At 39.4% G+C, this 23,570-nt stretch overlaps 2 protein-coding genes across 3 annotated transcripts; both read left to right on the top strand.

The window, feature by feature from the left end:
* Nucleotides 1-1,548: 1,548 nt before the first annotated feature.
* On the top strand, nucleotides 1,549-17,323 carry heg1 (heart development protein with EGF-like domains 1). Of its 2 annotated transcripts, none has more exons than XM_074694115.1 (14): nucleotides 1,549-1,989; nucleotides 9,638-10,628; nucleotides 12,077-12,570; nucleotides 13,566-13,679; nucleotides 13,815-13,937; nucleotides 14,041-14,144; nucleotides 14,257-14,312; nucleotides 14,472-14,632; nucleotides 14,900-15,034; nucleotides 15,166-15,208; nucleotides 15,302-15,339; nucleotides 15,421-15,508; nucleotides 16,306-16,483; nucleotides 16,578-17,323. In XM_074694115.1, exons 1-14 carry the CDS (start codon nucleotides 1,713-1,715, stop codon nucleotides 16,719-16,721), a joined length of 2,946 nt encoding a protein of 981 aa, XP_074550216.1. In that variant the 5' UTR covers nucleotides 1,549-1,712; the 3' UTR covers nucleotides 16,722-17,323. The 2 variants fall into 2 exon arrangements, with proteins under 2 accessions (XP_074550216.1, XP_074550215.1); XM_074694114.1 differs by having other exon boundaries at nucleotides 1,549-2,028.
* A 3,100-nt stretch (nucleotides 17,324-20,423) lies between these two features.
* tas2r201.1 (taste receptor, type 2, member 201, tandem duplicate 1) lies at nucleotides 20,424-23,470 on the top strand. The gene is made up of 3 exons (XM_074695356.1): nucleotides 20,424-20,853; nucleotides 21,944-22,226; nucleotides 23,462-23,470. Exons 1-3 carry the CDS (start codon nucleotides 20,435-20,437, stop codon nucleotides 23,468-23,470), a joined length of 711 nt encoding a protein of 236 aa, XP_074551457.1. The 5' UTR covers nucleotides 20,424-20,434.
* Nucleotides 23,471-23,570: the final 100 nt, after the last annotated feature.

Here is a 23,570-nt window from a genome sequence, read left to right as displayed (position 1 = left end):
TGGGCACATCTTTTTTCTTTCTTTCTTTCTTTATTTTTATTTACTGAATATCATTTTAATGTAACATGACTTCAGGTGAAGTTTGTGGTGCAGACTTAGAAGAGTCGGTGCTCACCTCTCAAACACAAAGCTGTAGAAACCACTTCCTCTTGCCATTTAGTTACTGAAGAGCTCACAACCAAAGGTACCGGTACCCGTTTCCTTGTGATTGTCTCTTCCAGGAATGACTTCACCAGTACTGAGAAAAAGAAAAGAGTGCACATAAGAAGCCTACGAGTCTCTGAGGGAACTTCATTATTTAAAGCTGACGGTTACCAAAATGACTCACTTTTTTTGTTGTTGTCCAACCTAAGGAGAAACAAGGATAGGCAAACCTTCTGTGCTCTATCATATGAACACAAAAAGTTCATGGCATGCCATATCTTTGAAAATGTGTCACCAGTGTCAAGCAGACATCACTTCAATAGTCTGGTACATCTGACTTGCTTCATGGTCAGAATTTGCAAGTGAAATGCTCTTCAGTTAGACTTGTTTACATTTTCCACGTACTGTTTGTGTTGACTTTCTAGTTATTGGTCCTTATTGTCTCTGTGATTTTATTGGCTGCTTATTTTCAGTAGAGTAAGGTTTTTAAGCAGTGAAAGTCCAGTACATTTTGACAGGAGGTGCTGTCAGATGTGGCTGCATTTTTCGTAGCTGTGTTTTGGGGGTAGTCTTTGACTATGTACACATTTGTGTCCTTGGACCATATTTTTCAAAAATACACTTCATTTTTTACAAATTTGACTTTCTTTGTTAAACTAATAATATCACCCCTTTTTAATTTTTTTTACGACCTTCCAATCATAATTATTTCATTCTCGTCAAAAACCTCACAGGTGTCAAAATAACTGTTTTTGCCTGTCACATTCCCAGATTTTTAAATGTCAACTGTGAAAATAATGATCAACTTGACATTTATTTATTTATCTTTTTTTGTGTGAAAACTATTAATGTACCTTATGTGAGTATCAGTAAATAATTCAAAAACATTAGTGTTTAATGTGAAGCAGCCATCAACATATTTTTATTTGCATCAGTATATAACAGTTTGACAGTCCAAAAACACAGACAACATAAAAGGATTTGTGCATTTCATGAAAAAAATAGCCTTTAAGTATGAAGTGATAGAATTTCAATAGACTTGTGATGGAAGGACTGAGCATTGAAGCGCATAATCTCCTTGACTGGAGTAGAAACATTTTCCAGATTTTTAAAATTGCAGGACTTCCTGCAACACCTGAAGGCATCAGAGGCTGCCCCCTGGGTTAAATAACAGAACAGGATAGAAAACCACTGCGCGCGCTGTGCAGCGGTGTGTGTGTGTGTGTGTGTGTGTGTGTGTGTGTGTGTGTGTGTGTGTGTGTGTGTGTGTGTGTGTGTGTGTGTGTGTGTGTGTGTGTGTGTGTGTGTGTGTGTGTGTGTGTGTGTGTGTGTCGGAGGAGGAGCCCGGGCTCTGCTGTGATAACAGGCTGCTGCCTCCACTCTGTTATCTTCGTTCCCCGCCGTCCGAGCAGCGGACCTCCCCCGGACCTCTACCAGGATTTATTCATTTCCAGTCAAACCTCACTATCAGCCGGAGTGCTCCTCTCATGGTGTCCCCGGCAGACTCCCCGGCCTCTGTTCAACTTCACGGAAACTATCGGCGACCGTTTTTGGGGGTCTTGTAAATCATGGAAACGTGGTTTCTGAATCACGTCCTCGGTTTGTCTCTGTCGGTCCTCCTTGTGGGTCTACCGGGGCCCCTCGGGGCATGGACCCCCAATAACAACGGCACGGATCCGGTAACGACAGGATTTGATATTTCTACCGCAACAGATGAACTAAGTAACGAGGAAAACAATGCAACTTCAGTTTCTTACTCCAGCGAGAGTTTATCACCATCACAGAGGAACATCCTGCTCACACGCAGAGCTGAGACTGAGTCTGCTGCTGCTGCTGGACGCTTCGGTAAGAGCCAAGAGTTACAACCAGCCACACTTCTGACATGTAAGATCACAGCAAATCCTAATTAGAAGTAAATCCCTACAAAATATCTTTGCTATGACTCTCTACTGAAGCCTGATGTTGCTTGAGGGTACAAGTGTTCATATTGTAGCTAAGTCAGTCAGAAAGTGGCGCATGGTAACAATGTTTCTTTATTACAACTTAATTCAGAGGTTACACAGATCAATGAGTAAAAATAACTACAAAAGTAATTCAAGTGCATCAGGGAGGCAGCCTATTCATAAAAGAAGTGTATTGCTGTCTCTGGTTTGTTTTCTATAGTAAAGTGATGTAAATTATTTTTACTTAAACTCATTGTCTTGGGATTTATAGCTTTTAAAACAAGTTCACAATGTACATACATGTATCCTTACTAGGGCTGGGACAGTATGTTGAATGATGATGATGATGATGATGTCTGCAGGCTATATCAGGAGCCATATTTTCCCCCCAAATCACATGTGAGTCAGTTTTTAGGATTTATTCAAGGAAACTGACATCTCAACTAGTCCCCACCCAGTTTATAAACATAGACTGAAATGAAGGACTCAAAATAAAAAAAATAAATAAAAATAAAATAAAAAATAAAAAATTGAACAAAAAACTCACAATATAAAATCTTTTGGAAAAAATATCATAATACTTTGATACACCCCACCCCTAATTCTTACCGTTTCCCACAGAGAAACAAAGAAAAGTGAAAAATACAACTATCATGAATAAAACTCTTAAAGTTAGTTGACTCCATGACCTCTGCTTGCAGAGACAGTGTATGTAATATTTAAATGTTTTCCGCATTACAATTTGAGTTATAGTTAGAATTGTCCAGAATACAATTCAGCAGTTTTTCTTTTTAATGCCAAATATTCAGTCTTTGGTTGTGATTTGAGAAAAATTCTTACTCTTACTCATGTATTATTCTCCTCACTATTTTAAACCCATATAGTAATAGGGATGGGTACCTTTCACATTTGAAATGATACGGTACTGATGCCTGGTACCTAGCAACCAGTACTGGTACTCAATGGTACCAATTTTTGTTACCTTTTTGTGTGGTAAAATATATCAATTTGTTTAATAATAAAATGTCAACGTTTTTCAACTTAACATATTTATTCTTCAATATATAACCTCGCAATGCTGTGTTCATGTGTAGCATGGAAAATTGCCTACTCTTCCTCTCCCTCCTAGTCACAAGGATGCGTTTAGGTACCTAAACATGGTATTTTTTGTTTTGACGTGAATCAGTACCCAGTACTTTTGAAAGAATTCGGTCGGGACCTATAAAAGTACCTAATTCGGTACCCATCCCTATATAGTAATCAGGGATGTTGGTTACATCTTTTTTCAGACAGATACCAGTACCGTTACTCTTTTTTGAGTACTCAACCATATTGTGTACCAATACCACAAGTACTTTTGATATATTAAACTTCAGTCAACAGTGACAGATCATTCTGAACATTGACAGCACAGTCAATCTGCCATTAAGTCCAAAATAAAACACAAGTAACTCTCTCTGAGTTTAGGATTTGTTTTTGATAAATTATCAAACAAGCACAACAGAACTACCATTCGTCAGAGTTTTATTCATTTTTAAAAAAAAAAACTTAAGCACAAAATAAAACACTTTAACTGTTAACCCCCTGGTTCATTAACATTGTCTGAACAGGACCTGACACATTCCCCTTGGTGTCAAACCACAGCATTGTAGTGCCACCCACTGGTGAGGAGGACTTACTCAACGTACAATTCTTTTGCCTTGAGTACCGTATCTGCAGCCTTTGTGAGTGCTGATACCTTGAAATAAGGCTGGTATAGATTCGATACTCGATAACGATATCGGTGCTTGCCCACTTCTTATTGCAATTTTCTGTTAGTTCTCAGCAGTGGTATTGTTCTCTCAGAAGTATGTCTCCAGTAGCTTGGTTGAAAAAACATCCAGTTCATGTCGTCCCATTGATCAAACTTGGGTTTTGCAAAGACAACAGTTGTAAGATTCTCATATTACATATAGTTTGTTTCCAGTTGCGTCTCACAGAGATCCCGCCTGTTGACTGGCAACTGGCATATACTTTCTCATGTTATTTGGAATATTTATATGTTATAATGAAGGTTTTTGTTGTCTGATGGCTAAAATCAAACAGCTTGTTGATGCTTTAGGAATGTCGTCAGATGGTTATATTGAATTTTAACCATGGGCTAGAAAAAAAAGTTGAAAAGTTTCAGTTATTTATTGTTAAAGGGGACATATCATGCTTGTTTCTCCTTTTCACTATGCCAGACTAGGATGCCTGTAAAGCATTTCTGCCCTCAGTACAAGTCATTTAGTTCCTTCATTGCCCCACAATAGCGTTCTCAATATCCTCATTTAAGGCCATTCTGAAGATCTCATTAAAACGCTCCAGTAACCTCGCAACATCACAGCTCTTTGTGCTCCAATTGGTCAGTTCTATCAGAGGGGCGGAGGGGGTAAAGCCAGGGGGCGGTTTTTGCAGCATGGCAGTATTAACAAAATCGCCATATTGAGTGGAGCAGACCGAGCGATTTTGCTGTTTGCCAAAACTTCACCGTAAGGCATTGATAGCACTAATAAAATGGCAGAGTGTAGGGTACGTCCTTTTGTATTGGACCCCGAGTCAGACCCGGATGGCTCTGCAGCTCAGGAGGAAGAAAATCCACCTCGACACAGATCATCTCAGGACGCTTCAGTGTGGTGAGTCAAACCGGTACTGTAACATGTATAGTTTATACCTTTATACTCAGCTCTTGGTGGGTGTATCCTTCGGTGGTGGTTGTGTGACTAACTGACATCACAGAGGAGGAGCTGCTTTATCAGATTACTCCAATTAAAAGAAAGGATCCTCGTGTCGTCACGGCGGTCAAAATCTCACCAAATCTGCCAAATGACAATGACCTATTTTCAGAGGCATCAAATCTCGTTTTAGGATATCAGAAAAAATACAATATCTCATTTTTTGAAAATTCAGGGGGTGTAAGGTCTTGTTTTCAAATTTATTATATTCATCATGTAAGTATGAAATCAGGGATCAGCATGATATGTCCTCTTTAAGGGAATATTTGAAAATCGCAACTCATCTCTAGTAAGAACACTTCCCTTTGCACACTTAGAGAAGCACATTGTAAAAAAAAAAAAGATTTTCATGGTAACATATTGTGTCCTCACAGAAGAATCTGCAGCCCCATTGTGTTACCACAGAGATACAAGTTTATCCCTCAAATTGAGGGTTTTAGCACACTGCAGTCGCACAGGAAACTCGATTGCGTTTGCTCAGCTCACTGAACCTGAGCTGCAGTCTGAGGGAGGAAAGAGAAAGATCGAAGCTGTGAGGATATGAACAAAGAACTTTAAGAAATAAGACTTTGAACATTTGGATGCAAACACAACCATTGGCACAAATAACTGCTGTGTTATTACTGTGATTCTGCTTTGACACATACAACCTAGTAGGATCTCATTATTTAGTCACTTTTTTGCCTTTAGGCTCTGACAATTTGCAACCTGTCAAAGGAGACTGTAAAACACCAAACCCCACAGTTAACCCAGAATAAACCTCTCAATACTTTTTAAAACACACACAAAAACTAAGTGCTGCCCTGAGATCTGGGTGCATATTTTAACTCCCGAGTATGACAGTGAGCAGTAACGTCACTAATGATGTAGAGGATATTTGTCTCATGAGTTAGATTCCACGGAAACAATGTGAGGGTCAAAAGATCTGGTCAGGGGTAGAAACTGTTTTTGTAGTGGACTAATTGACCCCGTTTCACCCTTATCTTCTCACTTGTAATCACAATCATTTGATGAAAAACCTCAGAGATCTCAAACACAGCTCCACATGTGCTCACTGGGAACAGCATGAAACAATATTAAGTAATAATACATCAACCATTCCTTTCACATGGTTATGTAACAGCACTGTTGATCCTCATTAATATGCCTGAGTTTTGTGTTCACACAAATTAATATGCAAGTCGCTGAGTTGAAGAGATTCAGCAGATGCTAGAAGATGAGACTTACAACTGTGTTAGCTCTGACAGCAGAGACATAAACAGCAGAGAATCTGGGAGTGTCCAGCACTTGTTGCCAACACCATGTTCCAGTCTGAGTTTTGTTTCCCAGACTGGATCCAGAGAGAAAGAAAATGAAATAATGCAGGAGAGACACATGCAGAGGAAGTGAGAGGGGGATAGAGTCCAGTGGGGCAGTTCCCCAAACAGACTCCCAGTGGACCAGCTGTTCCACACATGAACTCTCCACTCTGTGGGTTTCTGGAAGGTAAAGCTGCTGGTTGCAGTGTGTCAGCTGTCAGGCTGCAGTCCAGCACCAACACTTGTCCTTAGAGTGCTGTTGTTCCAGTTCTTTGCTTCTGGAGACGGGCCAGATAACAGGCTGTCAGAACCAGAGATAGACACACACACACACTTGGTACCCAGCTGGGAGATTTGTGATTACTTACCCTTATGACACTTTAAGATCATCCTTCAGATTATCATTTTGTTATCTACAGCTGCACTCATCGATGTCTTGACTTAATAATAATGTCCCAGTAATGAAATAATGTTGGTGGTAACAGGCTCCTTAAACTAAATAAATTAGAAAGAAAAAATCCAACTCTTGTGTTTCAGGCTCTCTATGGTGCATTTTAGCTTTTTTTAGCTCGCTGTTTGGATTAATGATTCTATACAATTTTAGTTTACATTAGCCATTGACTGTATAATATACAGGCATAGTGCCTGTGACATCATCCATTTGTTTCTGATACAGAGTTTTGAGGCCTATTGTTGGTGACTGCCTCATGGAAAAACTGGACTCCAACTAGCTTCGCTCGAGTTGGGTTGAGGTATCATTGCTCTGAAATGATTAAAACTTGTAAGTCTGTTGACTTCAAAAAGCAGTAATGGAAAAATTGAACCCCTGTACAGTGTATGCAGATGGAGAAATGAGCTTGAGACAAAAAGATTTTGTTGAACCAGGCTAAAGACATAGTTTTACTGCTTGAAAAAAACAATCTGCTTTTTGAATTGGTGTTCGTAGTTTCTGTTGTTTCTGCAGTCATCCTCAAGTGGAAACTCAAAGAACTGCAGGTTTGGACAGTTCCACACTGGCTTAAAGTGATACTCCGGAATGGAACAAGTTGGGTCCTATCACAAGGTTTAGGGCAGAAATTACCCCTACAGCAGTGTTTTTGTGCAGCAGAAGCCCAGAGCGCACGCACCAAACACCCCCTCCCTGCTCCTCTGCCTGTTTCCTCTGCACTCAGACGGGGCCATTTTTTACTTGACCAAAAACACAAATAAACGGACTCCCACCGAAAAAATCTGATATCTGTCTGCATTCACGCTTTATTTTAAGAACTTTCAGCGCGTTACTGTTACACAAAGCTCGCTTGTGATAGGACCCAACTTGTTCCATCCCTGAGTATCACTTTAAGCCAGTGTGGAACTGTTAAAACCTGCAGTTCTTTGAGTTTCACTTTAATATTTTTGGACCCAGATGTTCCGCATGATTGTCACCTGTCATTTAGCTTTCTCTAATCCTACTGCAGGTGTTGTCTATGTAAACAGGCATTCTGATTTAAAGTTATTTTTAGTAGCTTGTATGCCTTTGATCAGATAGGAGAGGACAGTGGATAGAGCAGGAAGAGGCCACAGGCTGGATCCAAACCTGGGCCACCCTCATGGAGTGCGACCTAGACCACTGAAATTTCTTCAGGTTGGAGCTCATCAATCGACAGGTCCAGTGAAGTAACATTTTTTTCAAGTCCAGTCACATCATTAACATGAAATCACTTGTGAAAAAATAGTTACCAAACTAACAGTTATTATATTATTACAGTATATGCCAGCAGTAACTAAACTGCACTCAGAAGTGGTCTGGTGGCTGGGTCAACTGACAGTGGTTTTACAGGGCTGGCACTGATTATTTGTAGGTCATGACACCAAAAGATACTCTATATTGTGGATAGGGATGGGTACTGACTTTGGAACTTTTATAGGTACCAACTTTCCAAAGTACCGAGTACCAATTCTCGTAAAATCAAATGGTGCCAGAAGTTGGTACCAAAATGCATCCTTGTGACTGTGAGGAAGTGGAAGAGTGGCTGATTTTACATACTGGACATGAACACATCATTGCAAGGTTATATATTGAAGAATAGATATTTCAAATTGAAAACTTTTTGAGATTTTATTACTAAACAAACTGGTATTTACTACTACATAAACACACAAAAGTACCAAACAAGAATACCAATACCTTTTGCCAGGTACCAGGAATTGGTATCAGTATCATTTCAAATGTGAAAGATACCCATCCCTACTTGGGGACAAGCATACAACTAACATAAGACTGTTTAAGTTCCTAGCAAACATTTAAGCAAAACTTTCTACAATATAGAGGAATGAATCAAAGTACCACACTTTTTTAACAATTAATTTTATTGTTTAGTAAAGTAAAATGTCAGTACACATAGATGGCTACATACCAAATATCTGCCCTAGGAATGACCTCAGACTGATGATCATTGGGCCCTAGTCAGTCATTTGAGAGGATTGCTTGGCACAGGAAGAGGTCTTATAGTTTGAACATGAGGATGAATATTGATTTTTTTAAATTGTTTCTATGGTCAGGTATTTTAGAACTGTGCATCAAACCAAGAACCAGCAATTTCTACTTTTGGTAGGTTGAAAGAAGTAGCCAGCTCGTGGGTACAGGACAGTCCTCTTCCTCTTCTGTTTAAAGCTGTTACCACACCCAAACTTCAAGTCTCTTTAGTTAAAAATAGTTACCCAGTGTGAAAATTAGAACTAAAATCAGCACTATGAAAGCGACGGAAGTAACTTAATGAGTTGACATAAGCCTGCAGTATGCTGTGTTTAAGTTTGGTTTAGTAAAATTATATCTAGGAACAGGCACAGAAGTGGACTCAATAAGGACTCATGTTGCTCTAAAGGCTCAATAATGGTAAAAATGTACCTGTGCAAATGAACACAGATCCCTTCGAACGGTTCAGGTCTGTCTCTGCTGAGTGCCATCAAAGACAGACTTCCATAATAATATTTATCCAAACCTACAACCCTTATTCCCCAGCAACATTCTTTTCTGACACTTTTATGTGTCGATTGTCTACAACAATTTTGAGCCAGGCTAAAAAAAACAGAACCTCCACAGCCACAGAACATGAAAACACACCCAGATCCACAGTGACACACTCTGGCAGGGCCTTGTGCTCACTCAGCTTTAGGAAGGAAGTGTTGAATTCCCAACAGAGACAGTCACTGCCACATTTAGGACTTCATGCCTTTGTTAGACTAGATGAGCCTGGCTGCTGGTTGTCCTCCACCCAAAAAGCATTGTCTTCACTATTACTTTGGAAGGTATCTTCCTCTTTCCCCTGGTGTGTGTTTACAGGCCTGACACAGCTTGCTGAGCTCCCTCTAGTGGTCATATATGGAAGTGATTTTAAAAATGCACTTTGAAAAATTGTTTTCAAGAAACTTTAAAGCCATAACTGGGTTGTTTCAAAATACGTTTTTATTTTGTGAACTTCATGATCATAACACATTTTATCATCTCTCCTCCCTGCAGATTCTGAGCAGACACAGACTTTCACAGAAACAAGCAGCCAATCACTGGAACCTATCAGTCTCTCCACTGAGCCCCTCACCTCCACCCTCGTTGTAGCAACCACTGAAGCCAGCAGCAGCAGCAGCAGCAGCAGCAGCAGCAGAGACTACATGGACTTCACTAACACAGACCAGCTGCCCGACACGTCCTCTGCTGTATCTCGAGAGGAGCCTCGATTCTTTGTGTCTACAAAAGAAGCCAGACTCCCACGAAACAGCCCTGACACCACTCATCGATTTGGAGACACAGCATCTGTCAGCACCTACACCTCCACCTCCATCACCCGAGCTGGGGAGAGGAACCTTCTGTCCGTCACCTCCTCTTTAGGCAACAGCACCTCCTCTTTCTTCACAGATGACTCCAACTCCCATCAGCCAGCCTTCACCTGGGACACATCTCCTAAAACTGAGGACTACACCCACAATGCCCCCTCCACTCAGACTGACAGTGGTGACACCACAGACCAGCAGATGACCCAGTCCTTCACAGAGACTGGAGGACCTCGCGGGATCCAAAGTTCATACAGACAACACAACACCACCCAGCTTCAGCACAATTCTTCATCAGAGCATACATCCGAGTCAACCCCGTCTCTCAGAGTCACAGAGCCCAGCACAGACCAATCAGATGTGTCCATTTCCTCAACTCCTCCTCCCCTCACCTCACCAGCACAGGGTCTCACCAGTATCTCAGGGACGGATCAGGGGTCAGACTCTAGTATCAGAACCTCCACAGAGTCTTCCTCTGGATCTCTCTACCCCAGCACTCAGAACCAGGAGGGAACTGAAGGGGTTTCATCCCAGACTGGAGAGCACAGTGTGAGCTGGGGTCTGACCACAGCACCCCATGTGATCAGCATCAGCACCTCTGGACCAGACATCTCTACAACAGAAACCCCATTGCTGCATACAGAGGTTGTCATCAGGACGACACCTGTCACTGTGACGCACAGGTACGCTCTAAAACGTCCTTATAAAAACTTGGTGATTAAAAATGCTTTAAGGCAAACAAGGATCATGGTTTGGACAGAAACTTTGGTGATTTAGTACAGGTCCAGTTCAAAAGGGGAAGGCTTTAATCTTACTTTCTTTTTATTATTGCAATACTATAGTTGTATGATAATAAAAAGGGTAATAACAACACAAATGTTATGATGATAATCATTTGTGTGAAATTATGCCTTAAATCAATAAAAATATTAGTTTATAGAGTAATGTAAAGTATTTTTTTACAAACAAATAAAAAGGTAAGTTTTGCATATATTGCTCTATAAGTGTGCAAAAAAATCCACAAAGCTCTAAACAAGAACTAATAATAATAATAATAATTACTATAATAAATTGATAATCATATGTGTTCAATGAATTAATAATAATAAACTTTATTTATTCAGCAGTTTTCAAAAGCAATGTTACAAAGTGCTGTACAAAATGAAACTAACAGCAAAAAATTAAAAGTGGGGTAAAAGGAAAAAATGTGAGGAAGAAAAGAAAACATACCATAAAAACAGGCTCAAAAGTACCACCAAATAAAAAAAAGGAAAATATCAGAAAAATAAAAACATTGAAACAAATTAAAACTACAAAAGATAAAAGACTGAAGATTCTGCCAATGTACTGTGAAAGAAAAAAAGTTATAGGTAAAATAAAATAAAATAAAAGGAGCATTTCAACAATTAAAACACACTCAGCTTTTCAGAAATAAATGCAAGAAAAAAAAACTAAAAGTAATAGCAGTAAAAACAATAATTGCCAAGTTTAATAAGATATGTATGATAAAGAATTAAGTCCATAATAAAATAACGTCAAATCAGGAAGTAGTGTGAGCCATTGGTCATGTATTTAGCATCAGTCAAATATATTTGATATATACTCTGTTGTGACAGATGTGTTCATTATAAACTTTTTAATCAGTCTATTTGAGCTACAAATCACTTTGCTTTATGCTTTATTTTTTTCTATGAGCATAAAAAATATAAATACTCAACAAATAAGGATTTAGAAATTACAGTGTAAACAAAAAAAGCATAAATAATGTTCTTTAATGCACACAGAGGCATAACAACACACAGTAACAGGTATTGAAGATACATCGACCTATGACTGGATTAATCCTATGTCCATTGAAGTACATCTCCTTTGGAATCCAATTATTTTTTATTTTGCCAGTATTATTTTGGTTGTGCATATTTTTTTTTGTCAAAACTTGAAGAGATTCCAACAATGTTTCTGGAGATTGTGAAGTTTATATCAGTGGCTCTCCTGCCCCCTGCTGGATCATAGATAAAAGTGATTGATGTTCCTGTCATGGGTAGACCCCCACCTTGGAGATTTTAGGCCCTATTACTGTTGTCTGGAGTCTGTCAGAAATGTGACTAACTGGTTTTATTTTTCTCCATAGATCTCAGATCACAGAAGAAGACACTTTCAGAGCCACTGCCTCCACCTCATCCACCACCTCCACCCCCACCTCTCCTCTCCCTGAAACCTCAACCTCCAGGTTCACAAGCACCACCAGCACCTCTGCACCTGAATCATCCACTGAGTCCACCTTCCTGTACACCACAGTCCCCACCACAGCCTCCAGCCCGACCTTGCAGACCTCTGTCGCTCACCCAACTCAGCCGTTATCACCCAGTCACACCCAGGGGCCCTCCGCTGGGGTTGCTAGCCAAACCAGTGCCACCACCCTGCAAGTGGAAACCAGCACCAGCCCACCGATAGTCACCACGGCTAGTGGCCAAGAAATCACCACTACCTACACCCTCAGCACGCCATTGAAGAGTACAGAGGCTCTGCAGACCACCGTGAGGCCGACTGGGGGTGGAGCTACCAAACTGGTCATGACTACAGCAACCACTGGCTTTAGCACCACCAAGGCGCCGCTGCTGCCAAGTTAGTTGATTTAATATATTTTAATCAGTGCATTAATTTATTCCCTTATTTAGTATTTTTAAATATCACATTTTTTTGTGTTTACAGACTATGATTTTAAAGAAACATGAGTTTGATGCTCAAAACTATCTTATTTTGAAATTTATTTTAGGAGCAGAAAGTTAGGCTAGAAGATCGTCAGGGAATGTCATTGTCATTTGCAGGTCTCATGAAAATTTTGTGCTGTTCAGATTCAACATACAGATGTCTAGTAGTTTGAAAATCTGCACGTTTAGTGTGATCCAATGACTGTAAAAAAATGGAGCTCATCTTGCTTGGCTTAAAGTGAGGTCACCACAAAAACTGCTCCCCCTGCTGGCTGACTGCAGTATAGGTAAAAAAAAAAAAAAAAATCCGGCTCCCCAGTCATTCCAGATGAGCTGTGGTCAAACTTAAAAAAAAAAAAAATAACACACCTCACAGAAATGTATCTCACATCCAATTTTTGTGGTGATATGAAGATATTATTGAGCTGTCTTGTGTTTAAGTCCTCTTTTTTCTGAAAATTTTCATTTTCAGTAGTTATGAGAGGTTAAAAACGAGGCTTTGCATCATTATTGAGGATGATTGACAGCTGCTGTTCTTGAGTAGTTTTGTCAGGAATAGTAAGATGCATAAGGACGAAGAGCCAAGATTTTTGTCACTTAGTTCCACTTAGATTCTCTCACAGCTCCTCATAGTCTCTACAGCACAGACTCCTGCTGCACAATGGCGGCGCCTCTGTTAATATGCTACAACTGCACAGTTGTAAATGGCAGAATATACAGTCTATGGTGTGAACATCCAGCATTCTTACTTTATACCCCCTCTTTAATATTGTTGTATATCAAAAAAATGGATAATGTAGTTGCCCTACAGCTGCTCCTAAGGTCAAAGAAATTCCACCCTCTTCTATGAGGTCCCCACAGACATACAGTGTTAATACAATATGACCTTATGTCTTCTCTGAACTGCAGGAAACCCCTGTGTGTCGAACCCATGCATGAACGGAGGCATGTGTGTTAGCTATCAAGAGCATCAGTTCACCTGTCACTGTCAGCAGGCTTGGACAGGACTCACCTGCAACCAAGGTGAGCTTCTTCTCCACACTCCCTAACAGTCTGATAACATTATTGTGCATAGTTTCCTCTTTAGAGTGTATTGGCTTTAACATGAATGAGTGTGGTCATTGAGATGATAAGATCTGCATGTGTGTGTATATCTAGATGTAGATGAATGTGACAGGGACCCCTGTCCTGTTGGGTCCAGGTGTGTAAACACAAGAGGGTCCTTCAGCTGTGAGTGTCCGCTGGGCTTTGACCTGGAGGACGGACGCACCTGCACCAGAGGTAAAATAATAAACAGTCAAATACAGAAAGTCACATATGAAAAGTATCTAGTTAAAGTTTTATCTTTCTTTAAGTAACCAACTGTATATTTCTCCTGCTCCAGCGAAAACATTTCTGGGAACATTCAGTGTAGACAAACAGCCATATGACCCCGTTGTTTTTAAGAGCACCACCCTGCATGAGATCCAGAGAGAGATCATTCAGCTGGTGAGAGGAAGTCCACATCTATGCATCATCTCCCACTCTTTTTCTGTATGGAGCTCTATCAGGCATATGTGCATTAAATCTGAAAGACACTCTCCTCTTGTCTTCACCTCAGCTCAACGCTTCGTTGTCAGTTCTACGAGGTTACAGTCGCTCAACACTAAGCAGGAAGTAAGTTCTATCAACAAAAGGGCTCCAGTGTCTTATATCAAGCCTTTTTGATACACACTTCAAAATAAAAACACAGAATTATGTAAAAGGCTGGATTTTCTGATTCTGATTACAATATGTTCAAGACCACAAGTCTGACCTCTGATCTCATCCCTGCAGAGGAGAAGACGGGGTTCTTATCACAGCTGTCAACATGTTTTCCATTTCCACCGAAGTGACGAGTACTGAGGTCTACAACAGCATCCAGATGTTTCTCAGCAACTGCAGCTCCTCATTGGCTCACTGCCGGATGGTGCTTCACCACAGGCTCACATATCATGGTAAACAAACAGATCCTGATGAGACATGAAATGATTTTTACACAATTTTACATTTTAATTCTAAATTAAAGTGCTTTGGTTGAGACTTGATTTTAGCTGTAAGTACATCTGAAGCCACTAGAGGGCACAGTTTTGTTTCAAAATATCCCCTCTTGTAGATTTGAGAGAACCTATAACATCACTTAAAACCCTATACTGCAGTGCATTCTTCATTGAAAATGTTATACGTTCCATTGTAACAACTGTTTTTTCAACACTTTATTCCAGTGGAGAGTCTGTGTGTAGCCCAGAAGACTCAGTGTGACACAGAGCGCTCCACCTGCACAGACAGCAGCGGTGCAGCCTACTGCCAGTGTCTGCCAGGATACTACAAACACAACCCTGAAGACCTGTCCTGCTTAGGTAAAGGACTACTAGCATTTCCACCCCAGAAATCAGCATACAAGGAAGTTTCTTATGAAGAATTAAGGATGTAAGCTGAACATAAGTGAAAGTTTGATTAAATAATTTAAAAATAAAACATCTTATTTCAGAGTGTGGTGATGGCTACAAGCTGGAGAATGGCACCTGTGTTCCGTAAGTTTGTAACTTTGCTTCCTTGTATGAGTTTCTGCTTCGATGTAAGATCCAAGAGCACATTGTCACAGTGAATTTATTCCTCTTCTCCAGGTGCATGTTTGGATTCGGAGGGTTCAACTGTGGAAATTGTAAGTTTGACTTAAGTCGTGAAATTTGTGCACATTTTTTTTTAAACGTTGTGTCTAAAAAACTGGTGTTTGTTGTTGCAGTTTACAAGCTGATTGCAGTTGTGGTGTCACCTGCAGGGGGCGCTCTGCTCCTTATCCTCTTCATTGCCCTTATTGTCACCTGTTGCAAGTAAGAGAGCCATATGATCAGTCTTGCTTATTTTAACAACATGTTTAGATACAAGCACAATGAACAAGCAAAGCTAATGATTTAATAGGTTTAGGGTCTGCAGGAATTTTGTTTACTTGTTAGTAAACACAACGTTCAAACTGGGGTCCTTTCTCTTAGATCAGTGCCAGCGGCAGCACACACCCACCTGCCTGACCGTGTCAGCATGAACACATTTACTAGCCTGTAGCATCATATTTCTACTTGAGAGCTGTGCACCAGACTTGGCATGTTAGCACAAGCTAATCGGGGGTATTTGACACATATCTGGTTAGCAGGAAGCCAACTTGTGTCACTTTTCATCCTGTGCTGCTCTTCAAGTGCCCAAAAGTGAGTTAAAATGGAGCCAAGCTTCACCCTTGTTTGGTTGAAAGCTTTATATGTTTGGCGTTTTGTTTCACTTTTGTTTTGTTTTCCTTCCCACGTGCTATATCCACTACCGTAGCTGCTCTGATTAGCTTCTTGTACTTGCTAATCAATGCGTAGAGCCACTTACACACTGGGTGTGCTGTGATTTGCTGATGTAACTAGGTCTACTCTCTGCCAAAAAACGTCACAATATGACTAAACATCAACATACAGCCCGAGGAGGGGGTTGAGGCAGACACAGACACTGACACACATGTTTAGAGGCCCATAGGAGACAATTGATGAGGATTAGTCCTGTAAAAGTTGACTTTTTTCCTTTTTTAAGAAAATCCTTACAGCTCTGGCTTTAAATGGTTTGGTTAACTTCTCCATTGTGTTTGGACTCTAAGGAGAGACAAGAATGACATCAACAAGATCATCTTCAAAAGTGGAGACATGCAGATGTCCCCGTACGCAGACTTCCCAAAAAGTAACCGCATCTCTATGGAGTGGGGGAGGGAGACCATAGAGATGCAGGAGAACGGCAGCACCAAAAACCTTCTCCAGATGACTGACATTTACTACTCCGTGAGCAAACAATCAGTAATCTTGATCAATTTTTAGAGAAAAAGAAGTTTGATAAGTTTCTAACTCTTCTCTTCTCTCATGCGCTCCTCATCAGCCTGCACTACGTAACGCAGACCTTGAGAGAAACGGTCTTTATCCCTTCACTGGCCTGCCTGGTTCACGCCACTCGTGCATATATCCTGCCCAGTGGAACCCTTCCTTCATCAGTGATGATTCCCGAAGAAGAGACTACTTTTAACCAGCCAGAATTTAACACTCAAACACAAGCATGAACACATCACCCTCTGCACATTTTACAGGTAAAATGAGTATTCTTGAAAGACTGTTTCACAGTTTTTGAGAAACACTGCAATGGTCCTTTAAGTTGTAAAACAAGATGTGTGTGCCACTGCTGTGATTTAAAAAATACTGATAGAAAAATACCATAAAAGACCACTGCCAAGAGAAACTGAGGAAGGACTCTTCAAACTTTTATTTATTCCCTTTATGTCCATGTAGTTAACATGTAGCATAACACATCTCATGGATACACACTGACTGACTGTAGATGGATAAACCTGTGGCTTTAAGTGTGTGTGTGTTTGTGTGTGTGTGTGAGAGAGAGAGAGAGACTGTTTTTGTTTTCAGTATTAGTGTTTTTGAGTGTGCATAAATGTGTGTGCAGAGTAATATTTTGTATACAAGAAGAATCATACTGTTAATGAATGTAAGGGTGTATCATAATTAGTGTGCTGTTCTAACATGGATTATTATTTGTGTGTTACTGTTTCCTCTGTTTATGTTTATATTATTATTATCAGTTCTGGCGTTTTAGTCAGAGGCGCTTATTTAAATAAAAAAACCTGCACAGAATTCTCACTCTGACATTGTCTTTGCTCTTCAGTTACTGGAGGTATTTTACTTTTTACATCCAACACAACATTTTTGAGACAGTGTTTGAACCTATGGATGAGGAATCAGTCAGTCCTTATTTCATTTAAAGTGAAAAATACAAATAAGTGATAATCAGATTAAAATGAAAACATAACAAGACAATCACTATTTAGGGTTTTCAGTTTACATGAGCAAAAAGGAAGAAGTTTCAACTTATTAAATCCTACCGCTTTAAATTTTGCTATTCTAAAATCACAGCAGTCTTAGATTTGCCAACAATATTTAAACATGTACAGTGAATATATAACGTATCATTTATACAGAAAAAATACAATCACACCTTCTTCACAAATGTTTTTAGCATGCCCTGGAACATTTTGTTACAAGCTGGCACCATATAATTTTTATCCATCACTGACTTCAACTTACATTTGAATATTCTAAGGACATCTTGAAGTACAATTATTAGATATTCTTGAATTTATAGCTTATTCTTTCAATGCCATGTTATAACTTTTCTGACCACAGACAAACAAAAATGCAAAAGTGTACACCTGATTTGTAAAAACACAAATCCAAGCTTCCTCCTTTGTGGATGAAGTTTTACATTCTCCATGGTCTACTGACGCTGGCTCCCTGCTGTCTGATGTATAGAAAATGACAAAACATCATCTGGTTAACCACTTCATTTGGATTGTTATACAACCAAGTTCATAAGTAGCACAACAGTAAAAATTTAGTGTTTAAGTTTAAGAAATATATCCACATTTATACTCATCATAAAGGCTTTTTTAATTGTTATTATATGGGTATTGTTATTTACATTACCTTGAATCACTATGAGCAGAACAGGCTTTACATTAAAGAGCACTCACACTTGCCTGTTAACTAGCTGCACCTGTTCAACTGCTCGTCACGTCAGCCAATCACATGGCAGCTTAGGTGATTTAAGCCATGTCCACATGCAGCCGGGTATCTGGGAAGCTGCACATATGTTTATACTGAATTCCCCTGCCTCGTTGTCCAGGTCGGGGTCGGAAGGCACAGTGGAGACTTAAAACTTCTCTTGGGCCGAAGCTAATATGAGCCTCGGGTTTACTCCCATACATTTAACAAGTACGTAGCAGGCGATAATGATTCTCCAAAATTCGGCTTGGCTCTTGAGTAAAGTCGTGGGTTTATTTTTATATATGTGCACAAATGGGTCATTACACTCATATGAAATAGTCTCACTGAGCATCTGTCGCTTTCGCCTCACTCAACAGCTCTTTAACCGCCGTTACAAAACACAACCCAACGCCTCCCGCTCACACTCCACGTAACTACGTATCAAACTCACGCACGCGGCCATTTACAACAGAAATACGCCACGAAACTGCGTTTTTTTCCCCTAAAAACGATGTTTTCTGAAACTCTGACCAAAGTGAAGATTATGGGGGACCCTAGTTTTATGATTTTGTGTAGCCGAAAACCTTATTCAGATTGGCTGTCACAGTTTTTACGTAGTTCTTGAAAAACAAAACACTTCCAAGTATGGGTTTAGCATGCTTTGGCGAATTTTCCCAATGCGTTTGGATGGAAGTATTTTTTTAAAAAATGAATGAGGGAGAAATATGGAGGAATTGTGTGAAAAAGAAAAATCAGTTAAGCTTCAGTTTTGTGGGAGAACATACCGTGATGGTGCCAGGAAGGCATCAGTAACATAACCATTCAACTAATACGCAGAAGACCATCTCTGAACGCACAACACGTCGAACCATGAAGCTAATAAAGTGGCAGGTGAGTGAAAAGATCGTTTATTTTTCCCAGAGAAAACACAGACATGTAAATCTTAAAAAAACAAAAAAACAAAAACACCCTTTATTCCACCTGAAATAGGAAGCTTCTTACTCAGCATATTTTTATTATTATTATTTTTTCAATGTTGAGGAGGATAGTTTGACAAAAAAAAACTTTGAGAAAAGCAAAATGATAGCTAAATTTAGCTACTTTAGTTTTAGTACCCTGATGTGTACATTTATACTGGAGCCAGGAGATAGCCATTAGCTTCCCTTGCACTGTTTTCTCTTACTTGTAAATACAGTCTATGGTAAATACCTGAATTTCCAACTGTCCAACTGAATTTTTTACTTGTGTTGAGTTCTTTGTGAAAAGAAAACTGACTATTCCTCATAAATTAGTGGATAGGCAAGGCAGGGCAGCAACAAACAACTATATTTTCCTTAAAAATTAAGCTTAACTCAGCTAAGCTAATCCCTTCCTGGCTTATACTGTACAGAGATTACATGATCCACTGACCTTGACAGCAAAATTCTCTCATTGTCTCCTGTATTATGGCCTTAAAATAAAAAGACATGTATGAAAATAACATCTTGAAATAATGACCAAGTATTCAGTCGTGTTACTTTGCACTTTTTAAATATTAGGCAAAGTGTGTGTCAACACTCATGCTACATTAACTCCTCTGTGGATGTAGCCGTTTACATAATACATTTCTTGGTTCTGGCTGGTTAACATTGTTGTATTTTCCTTGCTCTTCTGTTTCATCCCCTCTCATGCAAGCTCAGTTGGACCTGAGCACACTTACAGACAGAATCTTTTTTAACTTGTTATTTTTTCCAAACCATGGCTGATCAATACATTACTATGAGCTTGGAAGCTTTCTTATGCATCAATGCACCTCTTATTATTCTCAGTTGCACTGCAAACACCTTCTATGCGTACTGCCTGATCTTTCCACAACCCAAAGGACAAAGACTCAAGCAACCTTTGCAGGTACTTCTGGGAATCCTTGTCTGGAGCTCCATCTTTTACTGCGTCTCTTTGGCCATGGTGTATTATGTGTTGTATGACTTGAAAAGTTATGAGGCTTTGGTGGCGTGGCTCATCGGGATGTCCTTTGTGAATAATAGCACAACATGTTCCGTGTGGCTTAACTTCTTCTACTGCACCCAGATTGTTCCTTCGCAGCGAGTTTTCTTGATCTGGGTAAAGAAGAACATAGCATCAGTCATCTATGTTGCTTTGTTTCTGGGTGGAACACTCTCTTTCTTTAACACTGCTGGGACTGTTGCATTTATGATTCTTTCAGCTTATGAAAATGACATCAACAGTACAGACGCTAATCATGACATTTCCATGCTAGAAATTGCAGACAAGGTTTATTTCTACATATTCAGAGTTTATACTTTGATTAGTGTGTGTGTAATGATAACGTCCAGCATTTCTATAGTACGCTACTTGCACAGACACATGAGAAGCATGGTGCAAAGCGGCAGCGGCTTTTCCACTCCAAAGATTCAAAGTCAGATGAGAGTTGCCGTCACTGGGCTCAGTCAAGGAGTGCTGTATTTCCTCCTCGACACTTACAACCTTGTGGAATCGTTCACCAACATTTATTCCCACCATGTCTTTACTGCTTGGGTCTCTTTTACAGTCCTTTCACTGTACATAACGGGCACCACGGTAAACTTGGGCGTCGGTCAGGCAGCATTCAGGTGGAGGGTGGTCGATATGTGGAGGACTATGAAGACACTGTCTCGAAAGTGCACCTTGTGAATACCAGATAAAAAGCTGGTCCTTAGCTGTTGTTTTCTTCTTGTTTTTGAATTTGTAGACTTATTATGATTGTCATGTGTACTGCTTTCTGGGATGTTGAATGGATGTGTAAGGCAATGGTTAGAATATTCATTTATCTCTATCAGGAGTTTTTGATAACTGTTGAGGAGTGTTTGTAATTTCTAAACTTTATATCTAATAATTTGCACCATAGACTTGAAATTAAGATGTCTTGGATTGAACTGTGTTAAAGTGCATGATTAAAGCAATGCTGTGCCTTTCATGTAGTAGACAGTAAGTGAAAAATGTACTTATGTAAATTTAATGGAACATGTTCTATTTGCATAGTCTCATTTGCATGTGATGCAAATGGGTCTGATTTACTACTTTTACAGTAGAGTTGCCTTTTAAAAAGCGCGACAGGACAAAAAGGCATGAAAAGGGAAACAACAAACTGGACGGAAAGGGATTTTCTGGAATTGTGCTGCTGGATCTGAAACTCTCCAAGCAAAGACAGAAGATTTAAAGAGGAGAAACAATTGATCTGCAGAGTCAACCAACCAGGATGGACTTTCTAACCTGTGCCATCATTAATGGGCCTTTTGTTGCTCTCAACATCATGATGAATTTATTCTATGTCTTTTGCATACTCTACCCTCCTCACGGGGAAAGGATCAAACAGCCACAGAAACTTCTCCTGTGCTGTGTGATTTTCTGCGCGGTGATTTACCTGCCCTCGGGTTTGCTGCTGCTCTCTCTTAATGTCACTGCTGAAAACTTGCATTTGTTCCTTGCATTGTGTATTGTGCAGGCTTGGAGTTTATGCACTAGTATGGACTCTATTGTTTGGCTCAACTTTTTCTACTGTACCCAGATTGTACCGGCACAGAGAGCACTTTTCATCTGGATTAAGAAAAATATCAAACACATCATTTACTGTGCTTGGCTTTGGGGGAGAGTTTTTGGTTTCCTCTATGTTGGTGTTGTGGTTTTTGAAAATTTGATCACTGCTAATCTACTTCATGTCAGCCTTAATGACACTGTAAGCACTAACAGTGTGTGTATACAGGTACCTCACTCTGTGTTAAAGATTTATGAAGTTACCCATCACACTGTACAGGTCAACTTTCTACTTCATGTGTGTGTTATGATGCTATCCAATGCCTCTACTGTCATCTACCTGGGCAAACACACACGCCGTATGCTAGCAAACAGACAGAGCCTCTCCTGTCCAAATTTCAGGGGTGAGGTGAGAGTCACTGTAATCGGCATCCTGCAGGGACTTCTCTTCTTTTTGTGTTGTGTGTCCACGGTCTTTTTTGATATATTTTCAAAGGGGTCCTTAAATTTATATTACACTTTCACTGTCGTCAACTTGTATGTGACGGGCTCGTCTCTCAGCCTGGGAGCTGTTCAAAGTGTGTTCAGACTGAGATTGGAAGCCATCTGGCTCAGACTGACTCAGGTCATAAGACCAAGGCTGCCAAAGTAATTTTTGTTACTAATTCTTGTGATGACAAGTGTTTCTAAAGCTTTGCATTTTGTATTTTGGGTTCCAAGGAAAAAACTGCTTTATGGTTTTGAAAGTCAAACCTTTTGTTTTTGGATCTGGATCAAAACCACATTTTTTTCCTGTGTGTATTTTGAAAGTTTTTTTTTTTTTTTTTTTTTTTACTTAGATGTCAGTTCATTTGATGAGTATATTCTGTTTTAAGTTGTGTTAATGCTTTATTTTTTACATTGCATGTGAATCTATAAACAGTAAGGCTGGACATTTTTTGTAGTATAAATATTAGAAGTGGCTTCTTAGTTGCTATTTTTCTGCCAGCTTGTTTTTTTTTTTATCAGGCAGATTTTTGGGGGGTTATTTTTACTACAGTAAACCAAAGAAAGGCTTAGTTGAAGAATGACAAACATTAAATTATGTTTGATTCTTGTGATACTTCGTGTCTAAGCTCATTGTAAACAACATTTACCATTAAATTGTCATAAAAGTTCACATTTCTTCTCAGTTTTTGTATTTTGAGCTGCCCTTTTTAAAATCCTCTTTTTAAAATTATTTTTTCATTTCTAGGAAATTGCATCAGCAGTTTTGCCAGGACCATAACAATCTTTATCATCCATTGATTTTGTACATTTTGTATTCTCTACCTTTACCTGCTTCCAAAGCGTCATATAAATTGACTTATTTGGACACAGGAAAGGCCTATAGAAAATTCATTTTGAAAGTATAAGACATTATGATGTTGGAGCTGTATGGTGGCTCTGTAGCTAGCTTTAAGTGTAAAAAGGTCTAACACTATACTAGCCTTGTGTGTTGTTAAAATTTTTACAATAATAGGTTGACAAAAGTTAGACATAGTCACATTACACAGAAAAACAACTTTGTAAATCAAAAATATTTAGAAAGCCTTATGTTATCTGATGTCGAAATTCTTGAACCAGAATATTTCTTATTCCACATTCGGAATTTTTTTTTTTCTTTTCTGCAACATTTCACATCTTAAATCTAAGCGTGTGTCCTCTACTGTGTTTTTGAACCCTCAGTGCTCATGAGGCATATTTTAAAATAATGATATACATTTATGTAAACACGTTAGCTGTAAGAGCTCTTTAGGAGCAAAATGTGCTACAATATGCAGTCAAAATATATATT

The sequence above is a fragment of the Halichoeres trimaculatus genome, unplaced genomic scaffold (assembly GCF_033239565.1).
Source record: "Halichoeres trimaculatus isolate MK-OKI-2021-1 unplaced genomic scaffold, fHalTri1.1 fHalTri1_scaffold_19, whole genome shotgun sequence".
Classification (NCBI taxonomy): Eukaryota; Metazoa; Chordata; class Actinopteri; order Labriformes; family Labridae; genus Halichoeres; species Halichoeres trimaculatus.
Note: the sequence above shows the minus strand (reverse complement) of the source record. Positions and strands in the feature narration are given on the sequence as shown.